This window comes from Eptatretus burgeri, chromosome 7, assembly GCF_056783735.1.
Source record: "Eptatretus burgeri isolate ZD-2024b chromosome 7, Ebu_testis_v1, whole genome shotgun sequence".
Classification (NCBI taxonomy): Eukaryota; Metazoa; Chordata; class Myxini; order Myxiniformes; family Myxinidae; genus Eptatretus; species Eptatretus burgeri.
Genome location: NC_140967.1, coordinates 45,759,325 through 45,785,796, shown reverse-complemented (window position 1 = coordinate 45,785,796; position 26,472 = coordinate 45,759,325). Strand labels below are relative to the sequence as shown.

Sequence of the window (26,472 nt, the reverse complement as noted above, 5' to 3'; positions counted from 1 at the left end):
GGGAGCCCTCGGCACACCACTACTGTACAAACAATAAAACATGCATCCTACACCTCCCGACACATGTAACGTCCATTTTACCGAACAACCTAGCTAGACATGCATTTAATGGGGGATCTGAGCTAATCCTATATTTAGCAGCATACGTAGGGCCATTTCCGTTACTATATATATATATATATATCTGGCAGAGTACCCACCCTACGGGTGATCTTTTCCAAGCCTGCAACGTTGTGTTCTGACACCTTTATTTGAGCGGTGTATCGGCAAAAAAAAAAAAAAAAATTCCAGGTTGTGTGCATGAAGCAAAAAACTGCTTATAATTAAAAATACCTCAGTACTGGACATGGGGACAGGAATACTGAACTGTAAATTGTGGAGACTTGTAATACCAGGGAAAACCTGGAGGTGGTGCTACACATTTACATAGAGGATTTGCAAACGCCCCTTCAACTTCCCAAGACCACCGGCAAAGATCAAAACACCCCTATCCATTAATTGAGGTTACGCTGATCCTCTGTAGCAAGTCTATGTAATCAGCCCAGAACTGTCGTAGTAGTATGATGAACAAACACTGGTCTGAATTGTAGCAAGGATGCTTTTAAAAGTGCCAGTTAGTGTCTGTTGGTAAGGTGCCAGATAATCAAGCTTTACCTGTGTACTGTATAGGTATATGGGTTGAAATCCAAAACAAGGGCTTTTTATAAAGCACTAGCAGAGAACCCACCCGGCATGCAATATTGTTCCAAGCATGTAACACGTTCTTCTGACGCATAATCTTCACTTGGGCGGTGTATCGGCAACTGACAGCTCTGTGAACGCAAAAAGAAAGTAACCTGGGTTGTGTGCATGAATCAAAAACATACCTACTGCTTACAATTCAAAACACCTCACTGCACAGGATAACGTGGGAATAGGAATACTGTAGGGGGGGATACAACTCTGAGTTGTTAGTATACATGCAAAGTTATGGGCCACTTTTTTTTTGTTTTTTTTTCATGGTTTGAGTTGGACACACTTTATAGATTAAAACATTTCAAGTTACACCTTCATCGAGGGTGTAATATGCCCAATTAGATGGTACCACTCCATACTTTATCAAATGCCTTCAGTGAAACAAAATGCTTTTGATGAAAGGTAGTGTCACCACTGCCTTCAAAGTGAAATAAAATAAATACTGCATGTGCACTACTTGCTGATCGTTTTTTTTTGCAATAGGACAGAGGCAGAGGAGCTGAAGGAAGTTCACCGTGCCATCAGAAGAGGTGCCAACATTGTCAAGAAGCGCAATGTTCTTCAGTCACTTGTGGAAAGGTGAGATCATACTTGTCTTTGTTGTAGATGTTGATGCGAGTAATCAGGCGGTTAAATTGTACCTGGTGTGCTTTTCATGGAACTGCATAGAGATAGCAAGTCTAATTATTTATGGGGAAAAAAGAAGTCATGTTGTGCAAGTGATTATAATTATTGAAATATGATGCAAATCAATAGTTTGTACATGGAACAACAAAAAAAAAGGGGTCATGACAACAGTACAAAGTTTGTGATACTCCAGCTTTACCATTAAAAATGTGCACCATTGAATAGATGCATCTTTGTACATGTACAAATCTGTTCACTTTGTGCAGAGAGGAAAATATGGAGTTCGGACAGCCGAAGAAAACGGCACCTGGATTCAAACAACGCGTACGGCTGCGACGGAAAGAGCAGTTGACAGCTTTGGAGGAAGAGCAAGCTGTTGGACTGATGGGAAGGGAAGTAGAAGATAATGATGATGGGAGTGAAGATCGAGGGGAAGCCAATGAAGATATGCAAAAGAATGTGAAAGGCAAAGCTAAACCAAGCAAACTGCCCAAGTTTGAAGTTAATACGGTGAACAAACGTGTTAAAGCTGATGGTGGAAGGCAGCAAGTGTCTGTGAAACACCAATTGGAGATAACTGAGGGAGAAAAGGGCAAAAGGAGAGATAAAAAGAAACATGTAGAACATGAGAGGAAGAGAAAGCCACAAAAGGCCTGGGTGAAAGGGAAGAGGAAGCGAGAACCTGAAAGCCATAGATGTGCTGAGTTATCCTTGCAGGTTGGGGATAGGACAATGTCAGCTTCCCGCATAGCCGCATATGGGCTGAATGTCCACAGTGTCTTCAGGCGGCACAAACAAAGCAAAAATGGCTCAGGCCTCCAGGAAAAACAGAAGTGAAAATCCAGCCCTCTTAATGCAGCCTCTGATCATAATAAAAGCACTACCAATGACCATACCTTTATTTACCAATCAACATTTAGTCAAACTCGACTGAAAGCGAGACTCGAGTCCTAAGTTCAATGCTCTGTGTGTCAAATATGGTCTACATCCTCAGTGATACAGCATGTGTAGAGATGGGGCAGGTATGTGAAGGACGGGCATTGAGAAGTGGGACGAACTGCAAGTTATTTTGCAGCTTTGATGGGTCATGGGGGTCGGTGAATGGCAAGTCTCAGCAGAGCCAAATTCAAGCTCTTGCGAAGGGAACGACAAGCTCATCACTGGACGCCACGCACAGCTGGGCTCTGGCCTGTGCTGCCAGGCTGGCAATCCGACACACCTGTGGCACGCGGCACAAATTTAGTATGCCTATCCCATGCCTCGGTAACTGTTTTTGTGAAAGTGCATGGACTTTTGTATTTTTATGATGATCATTAAATTCAGCGTGTACTTACGAGTTGGATGTCTGCAAGGGGAACTGGTCGTGAGCCGAGAACTTGCAAAGGCTGAGAGGTCAGGGCAGGAAGTGATGGCCGACTGGGCTGTTGGGGTGGACGCATTGCCAGGCGGGAGCTGGGGAAGAGGGAAGAACAGTTGCTGGAAATAGAACCACTCTTGTAGTCGAGCAGCATCAAAATGCAAAGAGCTATAGTTTTGTTTGTGCATCAAAGCATACTTAAACATCATGAAAGGCTTAATGTGGCAATAAGCCAATAGTCTTTGACCAATGGAGGGAATTATCTGTAAATGTGAAGAATTGTGCAAACGATATTACCGAATTCGAATGTTAAAAAAAATTTTTTCAAGCACTCAGTATAAATTACAAGGACAAATTGACAGTGTAGCAGATTTGAAGATGGGGTCCCTGCATCATGAGGTGTGCTCAAGTCTGGAACATCAAACAAACTAACCCTTAATATTAAATGTCAACTTTCAAACTTCTAATACTTGTTCTTTGTGACTATAATAATCTATTGTATAGAGTTCTGCACATAAGTAAGAATCATGGCAAATGAGAGAACAAACTAATCTGAAAACCCAAAAGCTTCAGCAAAAAAAAAACATTTTTGACAATCTTGGATACTCATATCACCAGAGATTCATCTGCCCACATTATTACATCATTCTACACACTTGTACCAAGTTTGATTTAAATCCCTGAACTCGTATTCAAAACATAAAATAATTCTGGCTGCCAGACCACGCATCCAATCAGGTTGAAATTTAAAAAACACATTCCCCTTGACTACGACATCATAATTGTGACGTTTTACATGATCGATTGAAGCTGTTCAAAAGTAACTTCTTTTTTTAAAGATTTATGTTCAATCGAACATGGCTGCCAAACCATGTAACCTATTAATTATTCGTGAACATCCTGATATTCCCAAGGTTTGGGGAACATGTAGGTGACATTTCCCCTGGATCTGTCAAGCTGTTGGGGAGGATTTTTAAAGTGTTATTCTTCAAAAAAAACCCATAGCTGCCAAACCATGTGACCTATGACAGGTGGAGAACTTCTTGTTCCTCATGGATAAGCAATCAGACCTGTACAGTTTTGTTTCAATCTGTTCAGCCGTTTGAGATTTTTGTGTTGAAAATAATATGGCTGCCGAACCGTGGCCGATGACTTTTTTTGTTTTTATCCCCCCCCCCCTTACATTATAGCCCCAGATGACCCTCAAATAAAGCTTTTGACGTTTGCAATTATTACATCATAATGAAGCCACCCATGACATTAAAAAAAAAAGACTTGGCACATGTCAATTACTCCCCATAAGAAACAAGTTTCAAGTTTTTCCATGGAGCAGTTTGAGATCGATGTCAAATTTTTCCTTTTCGAACACTGCTGCCACACCACGTGACCTACCGACGATGTCAATTACCATTTAAACATTTCACCTGTGGTGAAAATTATCAATCGGATAAGCGGTTGCAGAGAAAACAAAATGAGCATGAACAGACAGACAACCCAAAAATAATGCCTCCAGTGACTTCATCAGCAGAGACATAAAATAAGTCAAACTAGAATGGTAATCCAAAGAGCACAAACCTCTGCCAGGTTTAATGGTTTACGGTTGTATCCTACTTATAGGCCGGATCTGCAGCCAGACCTGAACCAAAATCGAATCGGCTTGTTCTCGTCACCTAACCAACTCACCCACCAAGTTTTGTTATAACTGGTCGACAATGTTTTGAAATATGCTACATATCATTTTTAGCCCCATCTCAATGATGAAGAATCACTTCGACATTGAAAAAAAAAAAAAAACTCATCCAGATTTTTACCAAAATCTAATTCATCCTCGTCAAACATCTAACCTGTCCAAGTTTCATCTGAATTTATCCATAACTTTGAGATATCGAGCTCACAAAAAGACAAACTAGAAATCACTTGGAGCGACACTGGGTGAAATAAAAACTGGAACTGCACTCGGCAGAGTGAATACTCTGCTTGGCTAAACAATTTGCGTTTTGTATCTGCTAGGCCGAATCTGAACCAAAATCAAATTGGTTTGTTCTCATCACCAAACCAACTCATCCACCTCGTTTTGTCACAACTTGTCCATGACTTTTTGAAATATGTCATACAGTATATAACTCAGGGTGAAGAATCGCTGAAAAAAATTTTCAAATCTTTATGAAAATTGAATAAATTCTTTGCAACACACACCTGTCCACCTAGTTTTATCAGAATCCAGCCATAACCGAGATATCGTGCCACGTATCAATTTTGTCCCCATCATTCAATGGTGAAGAATCACACCTAAATACATGTTGTCATTGGCTGGTCACCTACATCCACAATTTTTTTTTTTCAAAACTGGCAGCCAGACGCTACAAACAAACTTGGCAAAATTATTTCATCAAGTAACAAAGGAGGATGAATATATAACCTGATCCAATTTCAGTAGTATAATTGGTTTCAAGATACATGGTTTAATGAAACAAAGTTTATAGCTTTGCACAGCTTGGTGGGTGTTATTACAAATTATAATATTTTGAAGTTTGTAATGCAAGTTGTAACAACCTGTATTGCCTTGCACGGTCCATGTATTCGTGCTGCTCCACTCCCTGTGATTCCACAGCGCACACATCAATGATGTTGCTGTGAACAAGCATGCCAGGGATGAAAACAAACAAAAAAATTTTTAAGAGACTGATTTTACTACTGAACTGCATGCATCGTAAACAATGAAAGGTTTTTCTTCAATGGGAAAGGAGTGGGGGCAACAAATTTGTAATGGATGACTGTGCAGAAACACCATTCCTCCCCTGCTGGTGTGTGACAAGAACAAATGTATATTGGGCAAAATAGACTACAATGCCAAATAAAAGTCATGGGGGGGAGGGGGGGATACACACACACACACACACACACACACACACACACACACACACACACACACACACACACACACACACACACACACACACACACACACACACACACACACACACACACACACACACACACACACACACACACACACAGTTAGACATCCTTTTTCCAAAAGGATTCCTGCTGTCATCTATACTAATTGTGTGTGTGCGTCTTTCTCCTCCAAAACCATGAAACCCAGCAGCCGAAAACTTTACATGCATAGCAAGGGAATGCATGAATTAAAATAGGGTTAATTAAACACCCCTTTTGAAGAAAATTAAAAGCCTTATTTAATTATCCTTCAGCAAGGCATCATTCTTGGTCAACCCTCTGTCAGCTTGCTGGGGTCTCAATTCACCATTTTGTTCGGCCGATTTAAACATGCCTTGAATTGGAAACACGATCGACGCAGACCTATTAACGTATATTAAAATATTATATTCGATTTGAGAATCGGATGTCGTGGACTAAATAAGTGTCAATCTGGAGTGAAATCTGAAAATTTTAATGAATTAGCGATTTTTATAAATGTGTTTATTTAAGCAAAGCACATACCGGGTGCAGTGGCGTGCGCCTGTAATCCGGCTACTCGGAGGATCGCTTGAGGATGGGAGCTCTGCACTGGGCCACGCTATGAGAGGGTGTAGGGCAGCCCGGAATCATGGCGAAACCCAATCCTTATCCCTGTGTCGTAAGAGGCGACCAGGGTTGCGTCAGGAAGAGCATCTGGCGTAAAACCTATGCCAAATCAGTATGTGGATCATAACGGATGATCCGCTGTGGCGACCCCTAACGGGAGCAGCTGTAAGACGAACAACAACATTTAAGCAAAGCACATCTCTTTTTATACTGCTCAGACGATTATATCGAATGAAAAAAAGATGAAGGAATGTGCAGAAAGTGGAACCTCATTGAGCACAGCACTGTGTTCCATAACCTGCTTTTGCAAGTCATGACTGTAAACAAAGAGGTACGTATACAGCACACAGATATGGTACAAATGACTCCGTGGGGTGTGTACATGGCACGTGGTGGAGGTTATGCGGCCATCTCGCAAACCATGTGCTTCTGCACCGGAGTAGCAAATGTGCTGCAGCACCAAAGCCACATGGGGAGCAGACGTTCCACCGTGCAGTGTGGGTGTGGGGAAATTCATGCGAGTGAAAGGATGACTATCACCGGTGCATGTGCACGATTAGCATGGACAATGCTATCAGCTTTCTGGGGTCTTAATTGGAATGCAAGTTGTAACAACATGTATTGCCTTTCACGGTGCATGTAGGCATGCTGCTCCACTCACTGCGATTCCACAGCGCACACATCAGTGATGTTGCTGTGAACAAGCATGCCAGGGATGAAACGATGCAACTCCACTAGGAGGTTGGAGAAATGCGTATGGGGGTGGGGAGGTTGGAGGAACATGCATGCAGGCCTTTGCCAGGTCGATAACATAGGTTATCATTTTTAGCTCACCTGGAACGAAGTTCCGGGAACCTTATGGGATGGCACGCCATCCGTCAGTCCACAAATACTTAACTTCTTCTCAAACTACACATGATGCAATTCTGATGAAACTTGACCAGAACCTTCATCAACCGTGACGTACCAAAGTTTGTTCAAGGCATTAAAATAAAAAAGAACTCCAAAGGTATTTAATTTCTTCTCAGTTATGTATTTTGTGGCTCATCCATGACTACCAGTGGTTCCCTGGTTATCTTATCTCACCGCTACCAGGTGAGTGCCCAGGGGTATTGCCCCTATGTTTAAATGTTCCTACCTGGTTTTATATAGAACATGGCGGTTAAAAAGAAAACGTTTGTTTGGGTGCTTATCACTCCAATGCCTTCCCTTCCCCCCACGCTGCCTCTACCCCGCTATCCTCCCAAAGCCCCCCCCCCCCGCCACCATACAACTCTCCAGAGGTCTAGGAGAGGAAGCGGTATCAAATGTATGAATTAGACAAATGAAACTTTTTTTTTTCCTTTTTCTTAGAAGTTGTAACTGCTGCTTGTTAAATTCTGCAATTTGTCTCAGGTAGATTCTGTAGCTTATCTTATGTGGAAATTAAAGTCACAAACACAGGCACAGATTTTTTGACAATTCAAAGAAAACGTCCTTCTCCTTCCCTCCTCCCATAGCCCATCCATAGTTTAATTTGTGCTTAATGTTCAATTTTACTGAGGATGACAGCAGGAACACTTGAGAATAAAGTGTGATGGACATGGAAGGAGCACATAATTATATTCGGTGTTACTTCTAGAAACAAAAGAAAAAAAGTACATGGAAGGAACACAACTGTGGTGAATTAACGTGAATTGAGGGACATGACGCGGGATCACATGTTGTGCGTCTCGCGTATAAGGGGATGTCTCTGCGGCACGAGTGATTGTCCCCGGGGCATTGCTATTGACATCGGCTGTCCACTTGATGCTCGTTAACTGAAGGTGCTCATTGACTGGTGAGAATGGAGATTATATCGAACTCCGTGCTTACGCGGATTTAGTCTGCAATGGTTAACTGCACATGTATACGTTACTGCTTATGTACTCCTAGCTGAACCTGTATTTCCTGGTGTGTCCACAGAAGCGGCTCCAATCAAATGGAATAAAGCCTAAACTCTGAAGGTTCATCTCTCGCTCTCATTTCAATTTATTCCATTTAATTTTCTCGGCTCTCTCAACCAAAGATGGACAAGATCTACAAACCAGAGAGGTTCGACGCAGACCCGAACGCGACTGACGCAGAAATGAAATGGTCACATTGGTTCTGTTCCTTCTCACACTATCTGACCATCATCGCGGAGGGAGCTGACAAATTTGCCGCTCTCGTGAATCATGTCTCGCCCAGCGTGTACAGGCTCTTCTCGGGGTGCGACACTTACGAAGCAGCGATCGAGGTGCTGCAAGCGCTCTACGTGAAGCCCAAGAACGAGGTGTACATACGACATCTTCTCAACACACGCAAGCAAGCAGCCGGGGAGACAATCGATCAGTTCCTGCAAGCTCTGAATCAGCTGGGAAAAGACTGCAGCTTCCGGGCGGTAAGCGCCGAGGAACACCGAAAGGAAGCGACCCGGGAGGCATTCATCCAAGGACTCAGATCAGCCCACATACGGCAACGCTTACTAGAGAAAGCGCAACCCACTCTTGACAAGGTAGTCGATCAGGCTCGAGCGATGGATACGGCTCAGCAGCAATCTGAGTCATTTGGGACACCGATGCTGCTCATGAACGCTGCTACGGTGGGAACTCAAGGAACCCCACTGGCACAGACACAGCCAGACATAGGGGATGGAGAAACACCCGAGGTGCCGGATACCCAGACCTCGTCAAACTCCTCAGCAACTGCTCCGGTTGGTAAATGCTTCTTTTGTGGGTACAAAAGGCATCCTCGTCAAAAATGTCCCGCCAGAGATGCCACATGCATGAACTGTGACAAGAAAGGGCATTATGCCAGGGTATGTAAATCTACTCTAAGGAGAAATAAACCCACTTCTGCGGCTCTCTACTCGCAAAATAAATTGACTGCAGCCTCCCCGGGGAATCTATCCAAGGCTATCATCAACGTACGAATTAACGGGCATATGGCTGAGGCACTGATTGATACCGGTAGCTCGGAAAGTTTCGTCAACAGCTCGCTAGTGAAGGGCAGGAAATGGGTAATCCACCCGACTGACAATACGGTATGCATGGCCGCCACCTCACTACAATCCCGCGTACGAGGGTACTGCAATGTTGAATTGGACGTAAAAGGGTACACGCATCGGGATGTAAAGGTGCTGGTGCTTCGTGATTTGTGCGCAGACGTAATTCTGGGTCATAATGTCCTCAAGCAGCACACGAGCGTCGAAATACCCTTTGGAGGAAGCAAGCCTCGTCTAATTTTAAATGCGTTGACCACCGCGGAGGTAACGTCCCCCCAGCTGTTCGCTAACTTGTCGCCGGTCTGCAAACGGATAGCGATCAAATCGCGGCGATATACCACCGCTGACATGAATTTCATCACTTCGGAAACCAAGCGATTACTGGAGGAGGGAATTATAGAACCGAGCGATTCGCCATGGCGCGCACAGGTGTTAGTAACCAGCAGTCAGAACCATAAGAAACGGATGGTTGTCGACATTCCCCAAACGGTCAATCGCTTCACCCAACTCGACGCCTACCCCCTGCCGCGCATAGATGAGATGGTCGAACGCGTGGCCAATTATAAGGTATTCAGTACCATCGACTTGCGAAGCGCCTATCATCAAATTCCCATCCGAGAGGAAGACAAACCGTACACTGCATTCCAGGCAGGGCGGCGCCTCTACCAGTTCAGAAGGATACCATTCGGTGTCACGAATGGAGTAGCTTGCTTCCAACGGGTTATGGACGACATCATCTCAGATGAAAACCTCGAAGACACTTTTGTTTACGTGGATAATGTCACAGTGTGCGGTAGGGATCAGAGGGAACATGATAGGAATCTGGACAGATTCTTGAGCATTGCTAGAAAATATAATCTGACTCTCAACTACGAGAAATGCGTATTCTCGGCAAGGTCAATTGACCTTCTCGACTACACAACAGCCGACGGCACAATTAAGCCTGATCCTGAGCGATTGCGCCCGCTCCGTGAGCTTCCACCACCTCAGGACTTGCAAACAATGCGCCGGGTGATCGGGATGTTCGCTTACTATGCAAGATGGATTTCGCAATACTCCGAGAAAATACATCCCCTAGTGCATTGCAAAACTTTCCACCAGATGCCGCTGTCGTAAGGGCTTTCCACAATCTCAAGGATGATATCAGTAAGTCCGTGGTTTTATCGATCAACAGCTCGGTGCCCTTCGTGGTGGAAACCGACGCTTCAAATCACGCCATAGCTGCTACACTTAATCAGTCTGGGCGGCCGGTCGCGTTCTTCTCGAGAACTCTCTCTAGAAGCGAGCAGAGACACTCGGCAATAGAGAAGGAAGCGTACGCCATCGTTGAGGCGCTGCGGAAATGGAGACATTATTTACTGGGAAACCACTTCACGCTCGTTACGGACCAACGATCCGTGGCATTCATGTTTGATGGGAAAATAACGGAAAAATTAAGAATGAAAAAATTATGAGATGGCGGATAGACCTAGCTTGCTACAGATACGACATTGTTTACCGGCCCGGGAAAGAAAACCCTGCTGCAGATACCTTCTCCCGGGTCTACAGTTCAGCAACAATCAGTCAGGCTTTGCAAGACCTCCATGTGTCTCTGTGCCACCCAGGGGTAACCAGGATGGCACATTTCGTACGCAGACAAAATCTTCCCTATTCTGTTGAAGATATTAAACAAATGAATGCTTCATGCCCTGTTTGTGCTGAACTAAACCCAGATTCTATGGCGCGGCTTCTGGCAGACTGATCAAGGCTACTTCCCCCTTCGAGAGACTAAACATCGACTTCAAAGGTCCCCTACCGGCCGAAACAGACAACAGATACATATTCACCGTTGTTGATGAATTTTCAAGGTTCCTTCGTTTCCGTGCTCGGATATGACCTCGGGCACTGTCGTAAAATGTCTCTCTGACCTCTTCGCTATGTTTGGGAGACCTTCGTACATACATTCAGACAGAGGGCCGTGTTTCATGTCGGCCGGGCTAAAACAATTCCTATTAGAGCACGGCATAGCAACTAGTCGAACGACGGGTTACAACCCACAGGGAAACGGGCAGGTGGAACGTTATAATGGAGTTATTTGGAAAGCCGTAACTCTGGCGCTGAAATCGAGAGGACTGGGCCCCGAGCGATGGGAGGTTACTCTTCCTGACGCTCTGAATTCCATACGCAGGGAGACCACTGTGTCGGTTCGCCATCTGGCTCCCTCAGGTACTCCTCCCGCCGGTACACCACCTTCTGGCACTCCTCCTTCTGACATTTCCCCCCCAAGAACTCCGCCAGGCGACGGGGCTGCCGCGTTCCACCCGAGAGCGATCGAGGAGTCATCCCCGGCACAAGTCGAGGCTCACCAAGAGGATCGGGAGTCTCCCTCAAGTGAAACTGCAGTTTACTCCCGGAGAGGTCGACGAATAAGGCCCCCTCGACGACTCAATCTGTAAAGGGGATTATCGGCATTCTCGCTGCTCATGCTCCTATATGCCCATTATATCATATATCGATGCTCTTTACCATGCTCCTACAACTCAAAATAATCACTGCTTGGCATGTATGCTTCTGTAGATCTATTAGTCCGCGTTGCTTGAAATGTATACTCCTATAGTGCTAAAGCAATCATGGTGTGTAAGATGGGCCCCTAGTTACATTTTAAAGGTGGGGAGAATGTGGTGAATTAACGTGAATTGAGGGACATGACGCGGGATCACATGTTGTGCGTCTCGCGTATAAGGGGATGTCTCTGCGGCACGAGTGATTGTCCCCGGGGCATTGCTATTGACATCGGCTGTCCACTTGATGCTCGTTAACTGAAGGTGCTCATTGACTGGTGAGAATGGAGATTATATCGAACTCCGTGCTTACGCGGATTTAGTCTGCAATGGTTAACTGCACATGTATACGTTACTGCTTATGTACTCCTAGCTGAACCTGTATTTCCTGGTGTGTCCACAGAAGCGGCTCCAATCAAATGGAATAAAGCCTAAACTCTGAAGGTTCATCTCTCGCTCTCATTTCAGATTTCCACCAGGAAGGAGCACATAATTATATGTGCTCGTCCTTCGTCCTTCTCGAAATTAAAGTCACAAACACAGGCACAGATTTTTTGACAATTCAAAGAAAACGTCCTTCTCCTTCCCTCCTCCCATAGCCCATCCATAGTTTAATTTGTGCTTAATGTTCAATTTTACTGAGGATGACAGCAGGAACACTTGAGAATAAAGTGTGATGGACATGGAAGGAGCACATAATTATATTTGGTGTTACTTCTAGAAACAAAAGAAAAAAAGTACATGGAAGGAACACAACAACCACCAATGTGTGCAGCTATCAGGGATGCCTCCTCTTCATGCAGCATAAGGCTGTAGAGTAGCATCATTGGCTGGGGGCACAGCTGTGCTGCTGCTGCTACAATGCCGCAGTTACCACTACACTGGTACTCATTTTGCCGACCTTGGAAGGATGACAAGCTCTGCCAATCCTGCGTGGTGTTAATTCAACGGTAAAGACAGGATCTTAATCTTGCCACCTAACCATAAAGCCAACACCAGGCTTGAAGGGATGCCTCTTCATGGTGGTTGTACCCCTCCCCCCCCCCCCAACACAAGAGGAGAGTCAAATCTTCCCTGATGCATGGATTTGTCAGGGTAGCACAGCTACAGTCAGTGTCAATCGGCATCTACGTTCGTATCATTATCATAAACACAGCGAGAGACCTCAATGCAAACAAAAAAAAAAAACACAATCAGGGACAATTTTAAACATGACAACCAGAATTCTAACAACTCTGTAAGAACAAAATCACCAACATTGACATCCACATCAAACAGTTCAAGATCACCTCAACTGCAGCTACCAAATATAGTGGAAACCCTCATGTGGACCAACCGGGTAAGCGGACCACCTCTCATCTGGGCCAATTTTTCTCCAGCCCCTTCAGAAATTCCTATCTATTTAGTACATTGACTGATTGGCGAAGGGGACCACCCCTGGTTTGGGCCACGGACCACCATATTACCAGTCCCTTGAAGCAGATTTGAACTCTCAAGCGGACCAGTGTCAATTAGGTGCGGACATTGTTCCCTTGAGCAATCCGAGCATATACAAAGCTCTTTGGCTGGGCAAGCATGACTAATTGCAAACAAACCGTTCCAAAAAGACATTCTCCAGATGATCACAAGATCGTGAAATGAAATCGGAAACAATTACTCTTTACCCAATGAAATCGGAAACAATTACTTTTTACCCAATGAAATCACGGGATTTTGGATCAGAATTTCAGTCACTAATAGGAGACACGCCTCTGCTGCCTCGGCTCCTTAAGTTCCGTGCTCCATGCTCAGATTTCACAGATTTCCATTCGCTTCTTTCCACGACTGCCATGGCTCAAAAAACTCCCAACAAAGATTTGACGCTGGATGAGAAGGTCAAGATCATACAGAGTGACAAAATCAAGTCTCAGCGTAACCTCACAGTTGAGTACGGTGTCAGCAAGTCACAGGTTCAGCGCATCTTGAAGAGAAAAGCCGAAATCATGACAGCATACGAAGAAAATGCTCCAATCAGAAAAACGCTTCAAAGTTCAAGAAGATCGACGAAATGACGTGGTCGTGGTTCAGTCGCGTTTGAGCATTGAATTGTGCTGTCAGCGGTCCGATGATAAAAGAGCACGCCATGGAGTTCGCACGGTCGCTTGAAGTTCCCGAGGTAGATTTCACGGCATCCAACAGTTGGCTTTCCCGATTCAAAGCGCGCCACAACATTAACTCTGTTAACACCAACCCTAACCCTAACAAATCTTCTGTCCAAGAATCTGACATTTACTGGACACCGTCGACAAACTACAGAATGGTATCGCTGAATCTGCCATGTCATCCGTGAGGCAGCGCACCCCGGATTCTTTTTTTTTTTTTTTTTCAACGTTGCACAATAATCAAAATTACTGTTTCCATGAATAATCCAAAAGACTTTCTGTGAATAATCAAAATTACTGTTTCTGTGAATAAAGTACAGTACATGAATGTGAAACATGATGTGAAATCCTGTACAAACAGTTATTCCACCTAAGTTATTCAATTTAGGAATTAAATGTATTGTGACGTCCACGGGACTTAAACAGTCTCGCCAACGTAGAATGAGCCGAAACGATGGAGGCGGTTTATTTATTTATAACCCAAACATGGCGGTTCGAATCGCTCTACCGCAAACGGGACGAGGAAGGTGGCAAGAGTCACTTTTCACTGAGTTGATGATGTTTATTTGTTTTTATTATTGACCAGAAATAACAAGACTCGGCAAGAAGAGGGATCCGGGGCGATTCGACGGGATGGTGTGGGATCGGGCGTAGGGAAAAACACAGACAATTCCAATGAATATGCAGATCTCAAACCCTCTAAGGCGCCAAGCGCGCGCGCACACGCACACGCACACGCACACACAACGTAGCTATTTCTGGTGGTCAGGCTGGACCGTGGTGTGGACGCAACTGTCCCTGGATCGGCGTCGGACGAGCTGGCCTTGCTCTCGTCAGGGGGGCAGGAGAAACCGTGGTGCTGTCGACCTCCTGGTCTTGGCCCAAGTCCGCTCACAGCCGCCAGGGAACCAGTTCTGGCGCCAAGTTGCGAGCAGGAGAGGGAGGCAGGTCCGCCCGCCGTTCGACCCCGTACTCCAAGTCAGCAGAACCCCAGAGCCAACCAAGGTGAGGCACGAGGCTCAGCAAGGCTCCAAGACACGATGAAGAACACGATCGAATCAGCACAACAACAAGGACGCTCTCCGCGCAACAGCCTCCACACCAAAAAAACACGATCGTTTTTGTCCCGATCTTCTTCCCATTCCTTTTCGACCCCGAACAGAACCTTTTTATCCTCCTGTCCTCGTCACTTCCAATCGAGCCGTTTATTGGCCCACCGCCGTCGCCTTCTGCCAATCGTGATCACGGGGCGGAGCCATCCGCTGCACTGTCCTGTGACGTCACGGCCAGTCTCCAGAGAATACCAAAAGGGGTTTACGCAGACACACTTACCCTATCTAATTACGTGACAATTATCATTTCCCCCCTTGAAGAAATGAACATTTACTAGACAACTTATCACCACTGAATTGCTACTTATTACATCGAGATCCTGGTAAACTCGAACAGCATGGCATACCTAATTACCCTTTGAATGCATACCCCCCCCCCTCAAACGTAACAGTATGAAGGAAGTTGTGCATCTTTATCTGAAGACCTACCCAAATGGTGAAACTGGTTAAGGGGACCACCCATCAAGCGGACCACTATTGGCCAAGTCCCTTGGTTTGGTCTAAATGAGGGGTTCCACTGTACATTCCAAAGGGCAATATCAAAAAAAATAAAATAAAAATACAACCCCAGCTAAATTCCAGAAATCACACATCTCAAACATGACAACATCCAAAGCCTCAGACATAGTATAAATAATTCAAACACTGAACACAGACATCAACAAAATATTATTGAACCCCCCCTCACAAAACTGGCACTCCTTTCCACACACACACACTAGAGTCGAGACCATTGGCTCTTAATCTGGGGGGCGTGAGTAATTTCCAGAGGGGGCGTGAGCCCGAAGAAAAAAGTAGGAATTTTTCTAATTATTTTTGGAATTCTGCGTTTTGCATAATATCGTGATGAACATTAAAAAAAAAAAGTATCGCCTTTAATAATTTTCGTTTTCTATTCACCACGAGGCCCACCATTTTATGTATTAAAATTAATTTTAAAATTTAATTGATTTTATTATAGTAATAAATTTTTTTTCACATATTCGCAATACCCATTTCAAACTAAATAATTTGCAATGAGTGCAAAAAGGCGGAAGGATCTTGACGAATATATTCGATTTGGATTTGTGTCGCTCCAAAAGGGTGACACAGAGGTACCCCAGTGAGTAATATGCTACAAGACTGAGCAATGATGGCGTGCGGCCCACACGCTTGGAACGCCACTTGAAGACAATGCATCCTGCTTTAGCTGCCAAACCCAAGGCATTCTTTGAAACAAAAAGGCAGTCCTTGAAGAAAGCGAATATGGACAGCAGTGGAGCATTTCGGTAACAGACTTCAAAGGTTGTTGAGGCTTCTTATGAGATCGCCATGTTGATTGCAAAGAGCCAAAACATCGGGGAGAGAATCCGAAAACCAAGGTGTACTGCGTGCAGCAGAGCTCGTTCTGGGGAAGGATAGTGCAAACAAGCTTTCACAAATCCCTCTATCAAACGATACCATCAAGGGAAGGATCGATGAAATGTCTCAAGACATCAAAGATCAAGTAAGAGCTTCTCCTGTATTTTCCATCCAGTTGGACAAAACGACTGATGTTGCTCAGTGTTCTCAGCTACAGATGGATGCTCCGTTTCATGTCAGGCAATAGTGTAAATGAGGAAATGCTCTTCTGCCATCCCATGGAAAGTTATACAACAGCAACAGATATTTTTCAAGTGGTATCAAACTTCTTCCAGGAAAATCAACTTTCGTGGGACTCGCTGGTAGGGGTGTGCACTGATGGAGCTCCGGCCATGCTTGGTTTGCAATCTGGTTTCATAACAAGAGTGAAAGGAAAAAGTCCATCTGCTATAGGTACGCACTACATCCTTCATTGTGAAGCCTTAGCATTCAGAACTCTACCTGCTGAAATGAGGGATGTCATGAACCTGGCTAATCAAGGTAGTCAACTTCATCAGAGCTGGAGCCGTAAACAGTCGTCTCTTCAAACAGCTGTGTGTGGATATGGATTCTGACCATCAAGCCTTGCTTTTCCACACAAACACACGATGGTTTTCGAAGGGAAACATGCTTGGACGGCTTTATGAACAACAACAAGAAGTGGAAACATTTCTAGATTCGCAGCAGAAAGCAGATCTCCATGACAAGTTCCAGTCTGAAGGATTTTTGCTATCTCTTGCTTACCTGGTGGACATCTTTGACACGCTAAATGCCATCAACCTCAAACTCCAAGGGAAAAACATCAACATAATCATGCACCACGACATCATTCGAGCCTTCATGGCAAAACTAAAACCTCTGGAAATGTCAAATTCAGGAAGGAAATACAGCCAGTTTTGCTCACATGGATTCTGCTCTCATTCAGTTACCTTGATTCTGAGTTAAAGAAACAAATAATTACTCATGTTACTGAATTGAAAGCAGAATTCCGCAGATACTTTCCGGATATAGATAAGAAGCGCGAAGCCTGGAAATTCATTAGGAACCCACTTCAATGTGAAGTCGCTGATATTTCAGACGAAGTGCAAGAGGAGTTTCTTGAGTTAAAGTTCAACTCCTCGGCTGAAGAAGACTTCAAAAAAACTGGATCGAGACACGTTCTGGGTCACATCCCTTCCTGTTTACCCTTTGACCTCAAATCAAGCTCTTCGGATTCTGACAATGTTTGGATCAATGTATCTTTGTGAAACTGCATTTTCCACGCTCGTTGCTGCCAAGACCAAGTACAGAAACAAGCTGAACGTTGAAGGGGACTTGCATTGTGATCTCTCTGGCATTCGACCACGCATTCAAGATCTGGGAGCTTAGAAGCAATGTCAAGTATCTCATTAATTATGCTGTGTATTTGAGTGTTGCTTATACAGAATTCCTTGTTCAATCAAAGACTAAAAACACGCATTTTTCAGTTTTTCCTTTCAATTCAGGAGGGATTTTTAATCATTTGGTTGAAGATGTGAGGGGTGGGAGGGGGCGTGGTGGTAAAAAGGTTAAGAACCACTGGTTCTTATCTGGAAACCACTGAACCACTGGTTCAGAGACCAGTGGTTTTCAAACTTTTTTTTAGTGGCGACCCAATTTCAGAACCTCTCTACGTCGCGCGACCCAAAAGATTCAAAACCCAATTCATAATATACAAGATAAGATTTCATATGACACAAGAACATTTACTGTTTACTTCATTCACCATCGTCATGTTTTCATAGACGAGTAAACGGAGAATAGCCGACAGTATCCAAATAGTACAGTTGAATGTTTCAGAAGTTTAGTCCGAATGACATTTAGATATATCAATGAGAAGGATGAGCCTGTTTTTCAGAAACCAACTTCTCTATTCGTGGAGAAGTAGATGACAATGCCAGGATCATATCATGCTCCACTTCTCGGCGATTTCTGTTCTTTGTTTTAATCACCACCATGGTGGAGAACGACTGCTCACAAAAGTATGATGAAGGATATGGCATGAGAACCTTAATGGCGTGCCGTGACAGGGTCGGGTACGACGGCAGCATTTTGCACCACAATGTCGACAACGAATTCGTCCGCGCAAGACCCTGCACTCCTGAATCCTGCTGGAGCTGTACAAGCTCTTCCTGTGCTGTATCATCTTCATCAGCAATCGAGTCCAGTGGAGCCGTGAAAGGGTCCGAACCACAGAAAAGGACTACACATCTAGCTCAGGGAAATAGTGCTCGAACTGTTCAATGAGCGACCGAAGGTGACATGCTATCTCCCCAGAAAGACTGTCGAGCTCAGTATCATCGTACTGGCAGGTCGTTAGATGCTCCACCAGACGGGGGAAAAGGCTGAAGCGCTTTACAGCTGCTTTGTCTGCCAGTAATTTTAGTCACCAGAAATCCGCTCATTTTGTCGTGAAAAATCATGAGGTTGGCGTCTTTACCTTGGAGGGAGCGGTTGAGGACATTGAGACGTTCAAAGATGTCAACGAGATAGCACAGTTCTAACAGCCAAGTGTCCGACTCAAGCAACGCCACCCATGCCGTTTTCCCTTGTGTGCGTCGGAACTCCTTCAGTTCATCTTTGAGCTCGTAAATGCGCAGAAGAAGGTTTCCTCGAGATAACCATCTGACGTGTAGAATAGTAAATTATTATGGTCGGCGTCCATCTCCTGGCAGAATAGCCTGAATAACCTCGTGTTGAGGGCGCTCGATTTTATGCAATTCACCATTTTTACGACTTCTGAGAGCACGCTCTGCAAGGTTTCTGGCATAGTACGAGAGGCGAGCGCTTCTCGGTGAATCATGCAGTGTACCATGGAGATCTGAGGAGCCACCTCAAGCAATTTAACCTTGAATCTAGAACGCACTCCTAACATTGCTGGCGCACAGTCTGTTGTAGAACCGAGCAACTTTCCGAAGTCCAGATCATGGTCACGATAAAACTGCTCTACATTTCCAAAAATTTCCTCGCCTTTGGTGGTGGCCTCCAATGGTTTGATGAGCAGAGGCTCATCGACAAAGTTATCAGCCTTGATGAAGCGGACCCAGACGATGAGTTGCGCGTATGATGTGATATCAGTGGACTCGTCCAACTGTATGGCGTGCCACGGCGATTCCTTGATCTTCTGTACGACCTGAGCCGTTACGTCCAGACTCATCTATCTATAATTCCAGGTGTGTGTGTGTGTGTGTGTGTGTGTGTGTGTGTGTGTGTGTGTGTGTGTGTGTGTGTGTGTGTGTGTGTGTGTGTGTGTCTGTGACTGCTGTTTCTCGACAACCACTGGTCCGATCTAATTGAAACTTGCCAGATATATTGCTGGGGACCTGAGGATGTGCCTTTTCAAGGTTTGATATTAATCGGACAAGTGCTTCCCAAGTTATGGCCATTTATTGACCAAACAAATGACAAGACACGTTGTTGCATGGGCGTGGCCGATGGGGAAGGGAAGATCAGCCACGTTCCCCATTGCGGGTAACAACGTACGGACTTCCGGATAGTGATGACTTTTTTATTCAAATAATTTCTCGATTTCTTATGTGCATTTATAGATAAACACAATGCCCCAAGTTATGATCGTTTTCATATTAGACGGTGCATAAATTTCGGTAACCGAGTGCTGGTATGCTCTGAACCAGGAAGTAAATTTTTTTCTCTCTTCTCTTCTCGGTTTTCCTTGCCACGACATTGCGAAAAGGTAAAATACGTTGGTGCTTATTGAATAATTGAGTATTAAAACTAAATTGCGAATTATCGTAACTGCGAATAATATGCGAACTTCCGGGCCACGCACGTACGGGCACGCGAGAGCGAAGAAACGGCCTGCGTGGTTGTTTGTTGCTCGCAGTTTGAATATTTATTAATTTTTTTTTTTTTTTTTTTTTTTTTTTTTAACGGGCACGTACTAGTATCTTCAATTCTGTGTTGAATGGTGTTGTCAGAGAGGGGTATAACTGCCAGTTTCTTCGCCGCTTCCTCCCCAACCATCAGAGATACCATGTCCTTTGCACATGGCAGCACAAGTTCTTCCGCAATGGAGTGAGTCTTTTTAGTCTTGGCAACATGGAGCGACACTCGATACGAGGCTTCCAATGCCGGAGAATTGGTCTGATGGCATGTACCCTCTCTGTCAAGACGTGTATTCTTGAGTGCAAGAAGTTTCCTCTCAAAGAACGCTCTCTCCTTATCCTGATAAGGCACATGTTTTGTAGTCAAATGCCTCTGCAACTTATTTTGTTTCATAGACTCCGTAGAAAGCACTTCGAAACAAATCACACACTGAGGCCTCTTTGCCCCACTTTTATCCAACACGTAGTAAAATCCAAGGTCCAGAAATTTATCCTGGTAAGAACGTTCTCGAGATTTGCTGGTGGCCGGTGCTGCCATTACAAATAAGGTCTCGAGTCGTACGTGGAGACGTGAATGATAGAGTCAGAGTCTGAGAGGCCGTGGATCAAACCACTAATTTCCCACCAAAATGAACCGCCCTTCAGCGAGCCCGCGCATCGGCTGGATCCCATTCCAAGCGTGATCTTGCGCCGGTTCCCATACTTTGAACGAACCGTTTATATTACATCCCGTAAAAGCGAACACCGATAGAAAATAGACAATTTTTTTTTCGCTGCAAGCGGACGCCCGCGACCCCACGTTTTAAAAAAACCAAGGTCGAGATCTTGGTTTTTCAAACCCGGGGGCGTGACCCCAAGTGGGGTCGCCGAGCAAATTTCGTGGGGTCGCGGGCGTCCGCTTGCAGCGAAAAAAAAGTCTATTTTCGATCGGTGTTCGCTTTTACGGGATGTAATATAAACGGTTCGTTCAAAGTATGGGAACCGGCGCAACATGACGCTTGGAATGGGATCCAGCCGATGCGCGGGCTCGCTGAAGGGCGGTTCATTTTGGCGGGAAATTAGTGGTTTGATCCACGGCCTCTCAGACTCAGACTCTGACTATCATTAACGTCTATTCACGTCTCCACGTACGACTCGAGACCTTATTTGTAATGGCAGCACGGGCCTCCAGCAAATCTCGAGATCATTCTTACCAGGATAAATTTCTGGACCTTGGATTTTACTACGTGGTGGATAAAAGTGGGGCACAGAGGCCTCAGTGTGTGATTTGTTTCGAAGTGCTTTCTACGGAGTCTATGAAACAAAATAAGTTGCAGAGGCATTTGACTACAAAACATGCGCCTTATCAGGATAAGGAGAGAGCATTCTTTGAGAGGAAACTTCTTGCACTCAAGAATACACGTCTTGACAGAGAGGGTACATGCCATCTGACCAATTCTTGGGCATTAGAGGCCTCGTATCGAGTGTCGCTCCATGTTGCCAAGACTAAAAAGACTCACTCCATTGTGGAAGTACTCGTGCTGCCCTGTGCAAAGGACATGGTATCTCTGATGGTTGGGGAGGAAGCGGCGAAGAAACTGGCAGTTATACCCTTCTCTGACAACACCATCCAATGCAGAATTGAAGATATGAGTCTGGACGTAACGGCTCAGGTCGTACAGAAGATCAAGGAATCGCCGTGGCATGCCATACAGTTGGACGAGTCCACTGATATCGCATCATACGCGCAACTCATCCTCTGGGTCCGCTTCATCAAGGCTGATAACTTTGTCAATGAGCCTCTGCTCATCAAACCATTGGAGGCCACCACCAATGTTTGAACATTTCAATGTCCTCAACTGCTCTGTCCAAGGCAAAGACGCCAACCTAATGATTTTTCATGACAAAATGAGTGGATTTCTGGCGATTCTAAAATTACTGGCAGACAAAGCAACTGTTAAGTCCTTCAAACTTTTCCCCCCATCTGGTGGAGCATCTAATGACCTGCCAGTACGATGATACTGAGCTCGACAGTCTTTCTGGGGAGATTGCACGTCACCTTCGGTCGCTCATTGAACAGTTCCAGCACTATTTCCCTGAGCTGGATGTGTAGTCCTTTTCTGTGGTTCGGACCCATTCACGGCTCCACTGGACTCGATTGCTGATGAAGATGATACAGCACAGGAAGAGCTTGTACAGCTCCAGCAGGATTCAGGAGTGCAGGGTCTTGCACGGACGAATTCGTTGTCGACATTCTGGTGCAAAATGCTGCCGTCGTACCCGACCCTGTCACGGCACGCCATTATGGTTCTCATGCCATATCCTTCATCATACTTTTGTGAGCAGTCGTTCTCCACCATGGTGGTGATTAAAACAAAGAACAGAAATCGCCTAGAAATGGAGCATGATATGATCCTGGCATTGTCATCTACTTCTCCATGAATAGAGAAGTTGGTTTCTGAAAAACAGGCTCATCCTTCTCACTGATGTATCTAAATGTCATTCGGACTAAACTTCTGAAACATTCAACTGTACTATTTGGATACTGTCGGCTATTCTCCGTTTACTCGTCTATGAAAACATGACGATGGTGAATGAAGTAAACAGTAAATGTTCTTGTGTCATATGAAATCTTATCTTGTATATTATGAATTGGGTTTTGAATATTTTGGGTCACACGATGTAGAGGTTCTGAAATTGGGTCGCCACTAAAAAAAGTTTGAAAACCACTGATCTTGACCAATCAACCAATCAACCAATTTGAAAAAAAATCATAAACAGAATTACCAACTCCAACAGCAGCAAAACACCCTCACACGCAGACAACATACCATCAGAGAAACAACAAACGAACATCATAGACCATGATGCAAACGCATTGTTGTGGTAATGATTTCTAAGGGATAACTTTACATAGTATCGTGGTAGTTATTTCCCAGATTGCTCGTTTTAGCACAAGTGTGAGGTAATTTAATTGTGATACGGAATATTTGCCACTTTATGTGTAGAAAGATAGGTCTACCCACTCCCAACGTGTGTCCAAAACCGCCATTCCTTTTTAATGGTCTTACCTTTGGAATCAGTCTCAAGTGTTATTTTGAAGTGTCTGATAGGTCATCAGGTACCAAGTTTAAGCAGGAGTGCCACCATGACACAAAGTGGGCAAAAAGCACTGAGCGACAGGTCTGGGGAGGAGATGCCCCTTCCACGAAGTGAGTACGAACCAATGGCGACCGAGCAGGCAGGGGGCTGGCAACATGGCTGAACAGTGGTGGCGGCAGCTATAAATGAGAACTTTGCGAATAGTGGGGTGATGGAGACGTGCAAAGCTTGGGTGAAACCTGCCTGAAAGCTGCACTGGGGTTTCTCCCCAAACATAGCCTTTTCTACAGCAGCTTCAGCAATGCCCCCCGACAGCAAGCTGCACCCACTTTTGCCCTGGAGCCAGTACAGTCCACGGCCACAAACTTGACGGCCGGGCCGAGTCGCCACTTGGACCTCACTGCGTCCTGCCATGCGGAGCAGCGGTATTTATTGTCCTGTGCGATCTATGTCTATAGCGTGAAGGACTTGTATCATTAAGGTTCCCGTTTGTTCATCAAGTCGAGGATGTGTATGGGTTTGGATTATTTATTATTATTATTGAACAGTATCGCTTCCTTTTTGTATCCCCAACCCATGTTTCAAATACGTTATAAAACCACTCAATCTCTTGGCGAATTTGAGTGTTTTGATCTCGTTTGGTAAAACAATCCATTAAATGCACACAGAACAAAAATGTCTGGACCTGGTAATGCTGCTCGGTATTCATTAGAGTGACGGGCACACGGCACCGATCAGCGTGACGCATTGGAGCTAGGTATCGTGGTAGACCGGTCCGTGATCCAGCTCGGAATGACTGAATCAGTCGGCTATTGCGGCTGCTTTGGCACGGTTCATCGGGATTCAGACCGGGCGACTGGCTAACCCAATGGCTGTAACATTCCAAGTCGCATAGGATCCAGAAAAGAGGAAAGAAGTATGACAAGACAAACTCAGCTACCAACTCGATAACACCATCATGCCATTCACTCCCGCACAAACAAAATTTGCAAACTACCAGCCCCGACAAGATCTCCAATTTACATTTTAAACACCTTGGACCATGTGGCATACTCGCTCTCACAAATATAAGCAATTTCTCCGACCAACACTCAAGAATTCCCTAAATTTTGAAATTTGGCAAAATCGGTACACTCCTTAAACCAAACAAAGCAGCCTTTTCCAGACCAATCACATTACTTTGCACATCCTCTAAAGTTACTGAAGGCCTAATACAAGTACAGTCAACCCCGTTTATCGCGGGGGGGGTACGTTCCAAACCCCACCGCGAGAGGTGAAAATCCGCGATGAATGGACGCCTCCCCAAAAAATGCCTATTTTTTTTTTTTTATAAACACGATTGGGTTTGATTTATATCGAGCGATTATTAAACGCTGGGCGGTGTATAAACACAATTGGGTTTGATTTATATCGAGTGATTATTAAACGCTGGGCGGTGTATAAACACGATTGGGTTTGATTTATATCGAGTGATTATTAAACGCTGGGCGGTGTATAAACACGATTGGGTTTGATTTATATCGAGTGATAATTAAACGTTGGGCGGTGTATAAAACACAATTGGGTTTGATTTATATCGAGTGATTATTAAACGCTGGGCGGTGTATAAACACGATTGGGTTTGATTTATATCGAGTGATTATTAAACGCTGGGCGGTGTATAAACACGATTGGGTTTGATTTATATCGAGTGATAATTAAACGCTGGGCGGTGTATAAACACGATTGGGTTTGATTTATATCGAGTGATTATTAAACGCTGGACGGTGTATAAAACACAATTGGGTTTGATTTATATCGAGTGATTATTAAACGCTGGGCGGTGTATAAACACGATTGGGTTTGATTTATATCGAGTGATTATTAAACGCTGGGCGGTGTATAAACACGATTGGGTTTGATTTATATCGAGTGATTATTAAACGCTGGACGGTGTATAAAACACAATTGGGTTTGATTTATATCGAGTGATTATTAAACGCTGGACGGTGTATAAACACGATTGGGTTTGATTTATATCGAGTGATTATTAAACGCTGGGCGGTGTATAAACACGATTGGGTTTGATTTATATCGAGTGATTATTAAACGCCAAGTCGTCGTGTACACAATACTTTCCTTACGGAGTCTCTCAAGGCTCAGTCCTCTTCCCCACATTCTTCAATCGTTTCATACACATCATTCCAAAACCACCTGATAAAGTCTCGTATGCGGATGACGAAACCATTACCTCTACCCATAGCAACATCAACACCGCCACAGCCCAACTTCAACCCTTCCTCAGCACCCTACAAACCCGGCTCACCATTAGCAGACTAAAAGTAACCCCCCCCCCAATCAAGTCACTTTTTTAACCAATTACACCAAGGACGATCGCAATACATCACACTGAACATCCCTATCTTACACACACACACACACACACACACACACACACACACACACACACACCAAGCAAATATACCAGGCATCACTTTTAACACATCAATGTCATTCTCGGATTTAATCACAAACATTTAAAATGAAAAAAAAAACACAAAACATGCACACCGAGGCTGAACACACATGGGGCACTGATAGACACCGACAAAGAAACAGCCTCACACATACAAACGGTACATTCGATCAGTCATTCACTACGCCGGCTCATCCTGGGCCTCCAGTCTTTCAAACATGTCTGAACACTACAGGCCGTACAAAATAAAGCCCTTCACATTTAAAATCACACGTTACACATCAACAACACCCATTGAGCACCCACCTACACACAAAGGCAAAAAATGTTTAAAAAAGAAAGTCAAAGTCCCCGTTGTTTTAGTCATTTTGCTGTATGGACGATGGAGTTAAATGGCGGGCCCATATTTATGTACAACTAAAATGGCCGCCAGTCGGCCATCTTGGATCTGATAAAATAAAAATGACGTGCATATGTAAGCCATCATTTATTATCTGTGTGCCAAGTTTGAACAAGATCGGTAAATGCATGTCCGAGAAATGGTCAAGAACGTGTTCAGCATTGGGGGGGGGGGGGTTTTAACAACTAAAATGGCTGTCAGCCATCTTGGATCTGATGTCAAAAAACAAAA

General features: G+C 44.6%; 2 protein-coding genes across 2 annotated transcripts in view; one reads left to right on the top strand and one right to left on the bottom strand.

The window, feature by feature from the left end:
- Nucleotides 1–2,695, top strand: part of KRI1 (KRI1 homolog) — a 90,771-nt gene extending 88,076 nt beyond the window's left edge. Inside the window, exons 18-19 of the mRNA XM_085888316.1 lie at nucleotides 1,219–1,314; nucleotides 1,629–2,695. Of these exons, the coding sequence (XP_085744442.1) occupies nucleotides 1,219–1,314; nucleotides 1,629–2,199 (667 nt within the window). The 3' untranslated portion in view covers nucleotides 2,200–2,695. The remainder of the gene's footprint in view (nucleotides 1–1,218; nucleotides 1,315–1,628) is intronic.
- The window catches only part of LAMTOR1 (late endosomal/lysosomal adaptor, MAPK and MTOR activator 1), a 28,401-nt gene continuing 3,464 nt past the window's right edge, over nucleotides 1,536–26,472 (bottom strand). The window contains exons 4-6 of the mRNA XM_085888317.1: nucleotides 5,273–5,350; nucleotides 2,697–2,814; nucleotides 1,536–2,581 (exon numbers count right to left, since the gene is read on the bottom strand). Coding sequence (XP_085744443.1) covers nucleotides 2,489–2,581; nucleotides 2,697–2,814; nucleotides 5,273–5,350 — 289 coding nt within the window. The 3' untranslated portion in view covers nucleotides 1,536–2,488. The remainder of the gene's footprint in view (nucleotides 2,582–2,696; nucleotides 2,815–5,272; nucleotides 5,351–26,472) is intronic.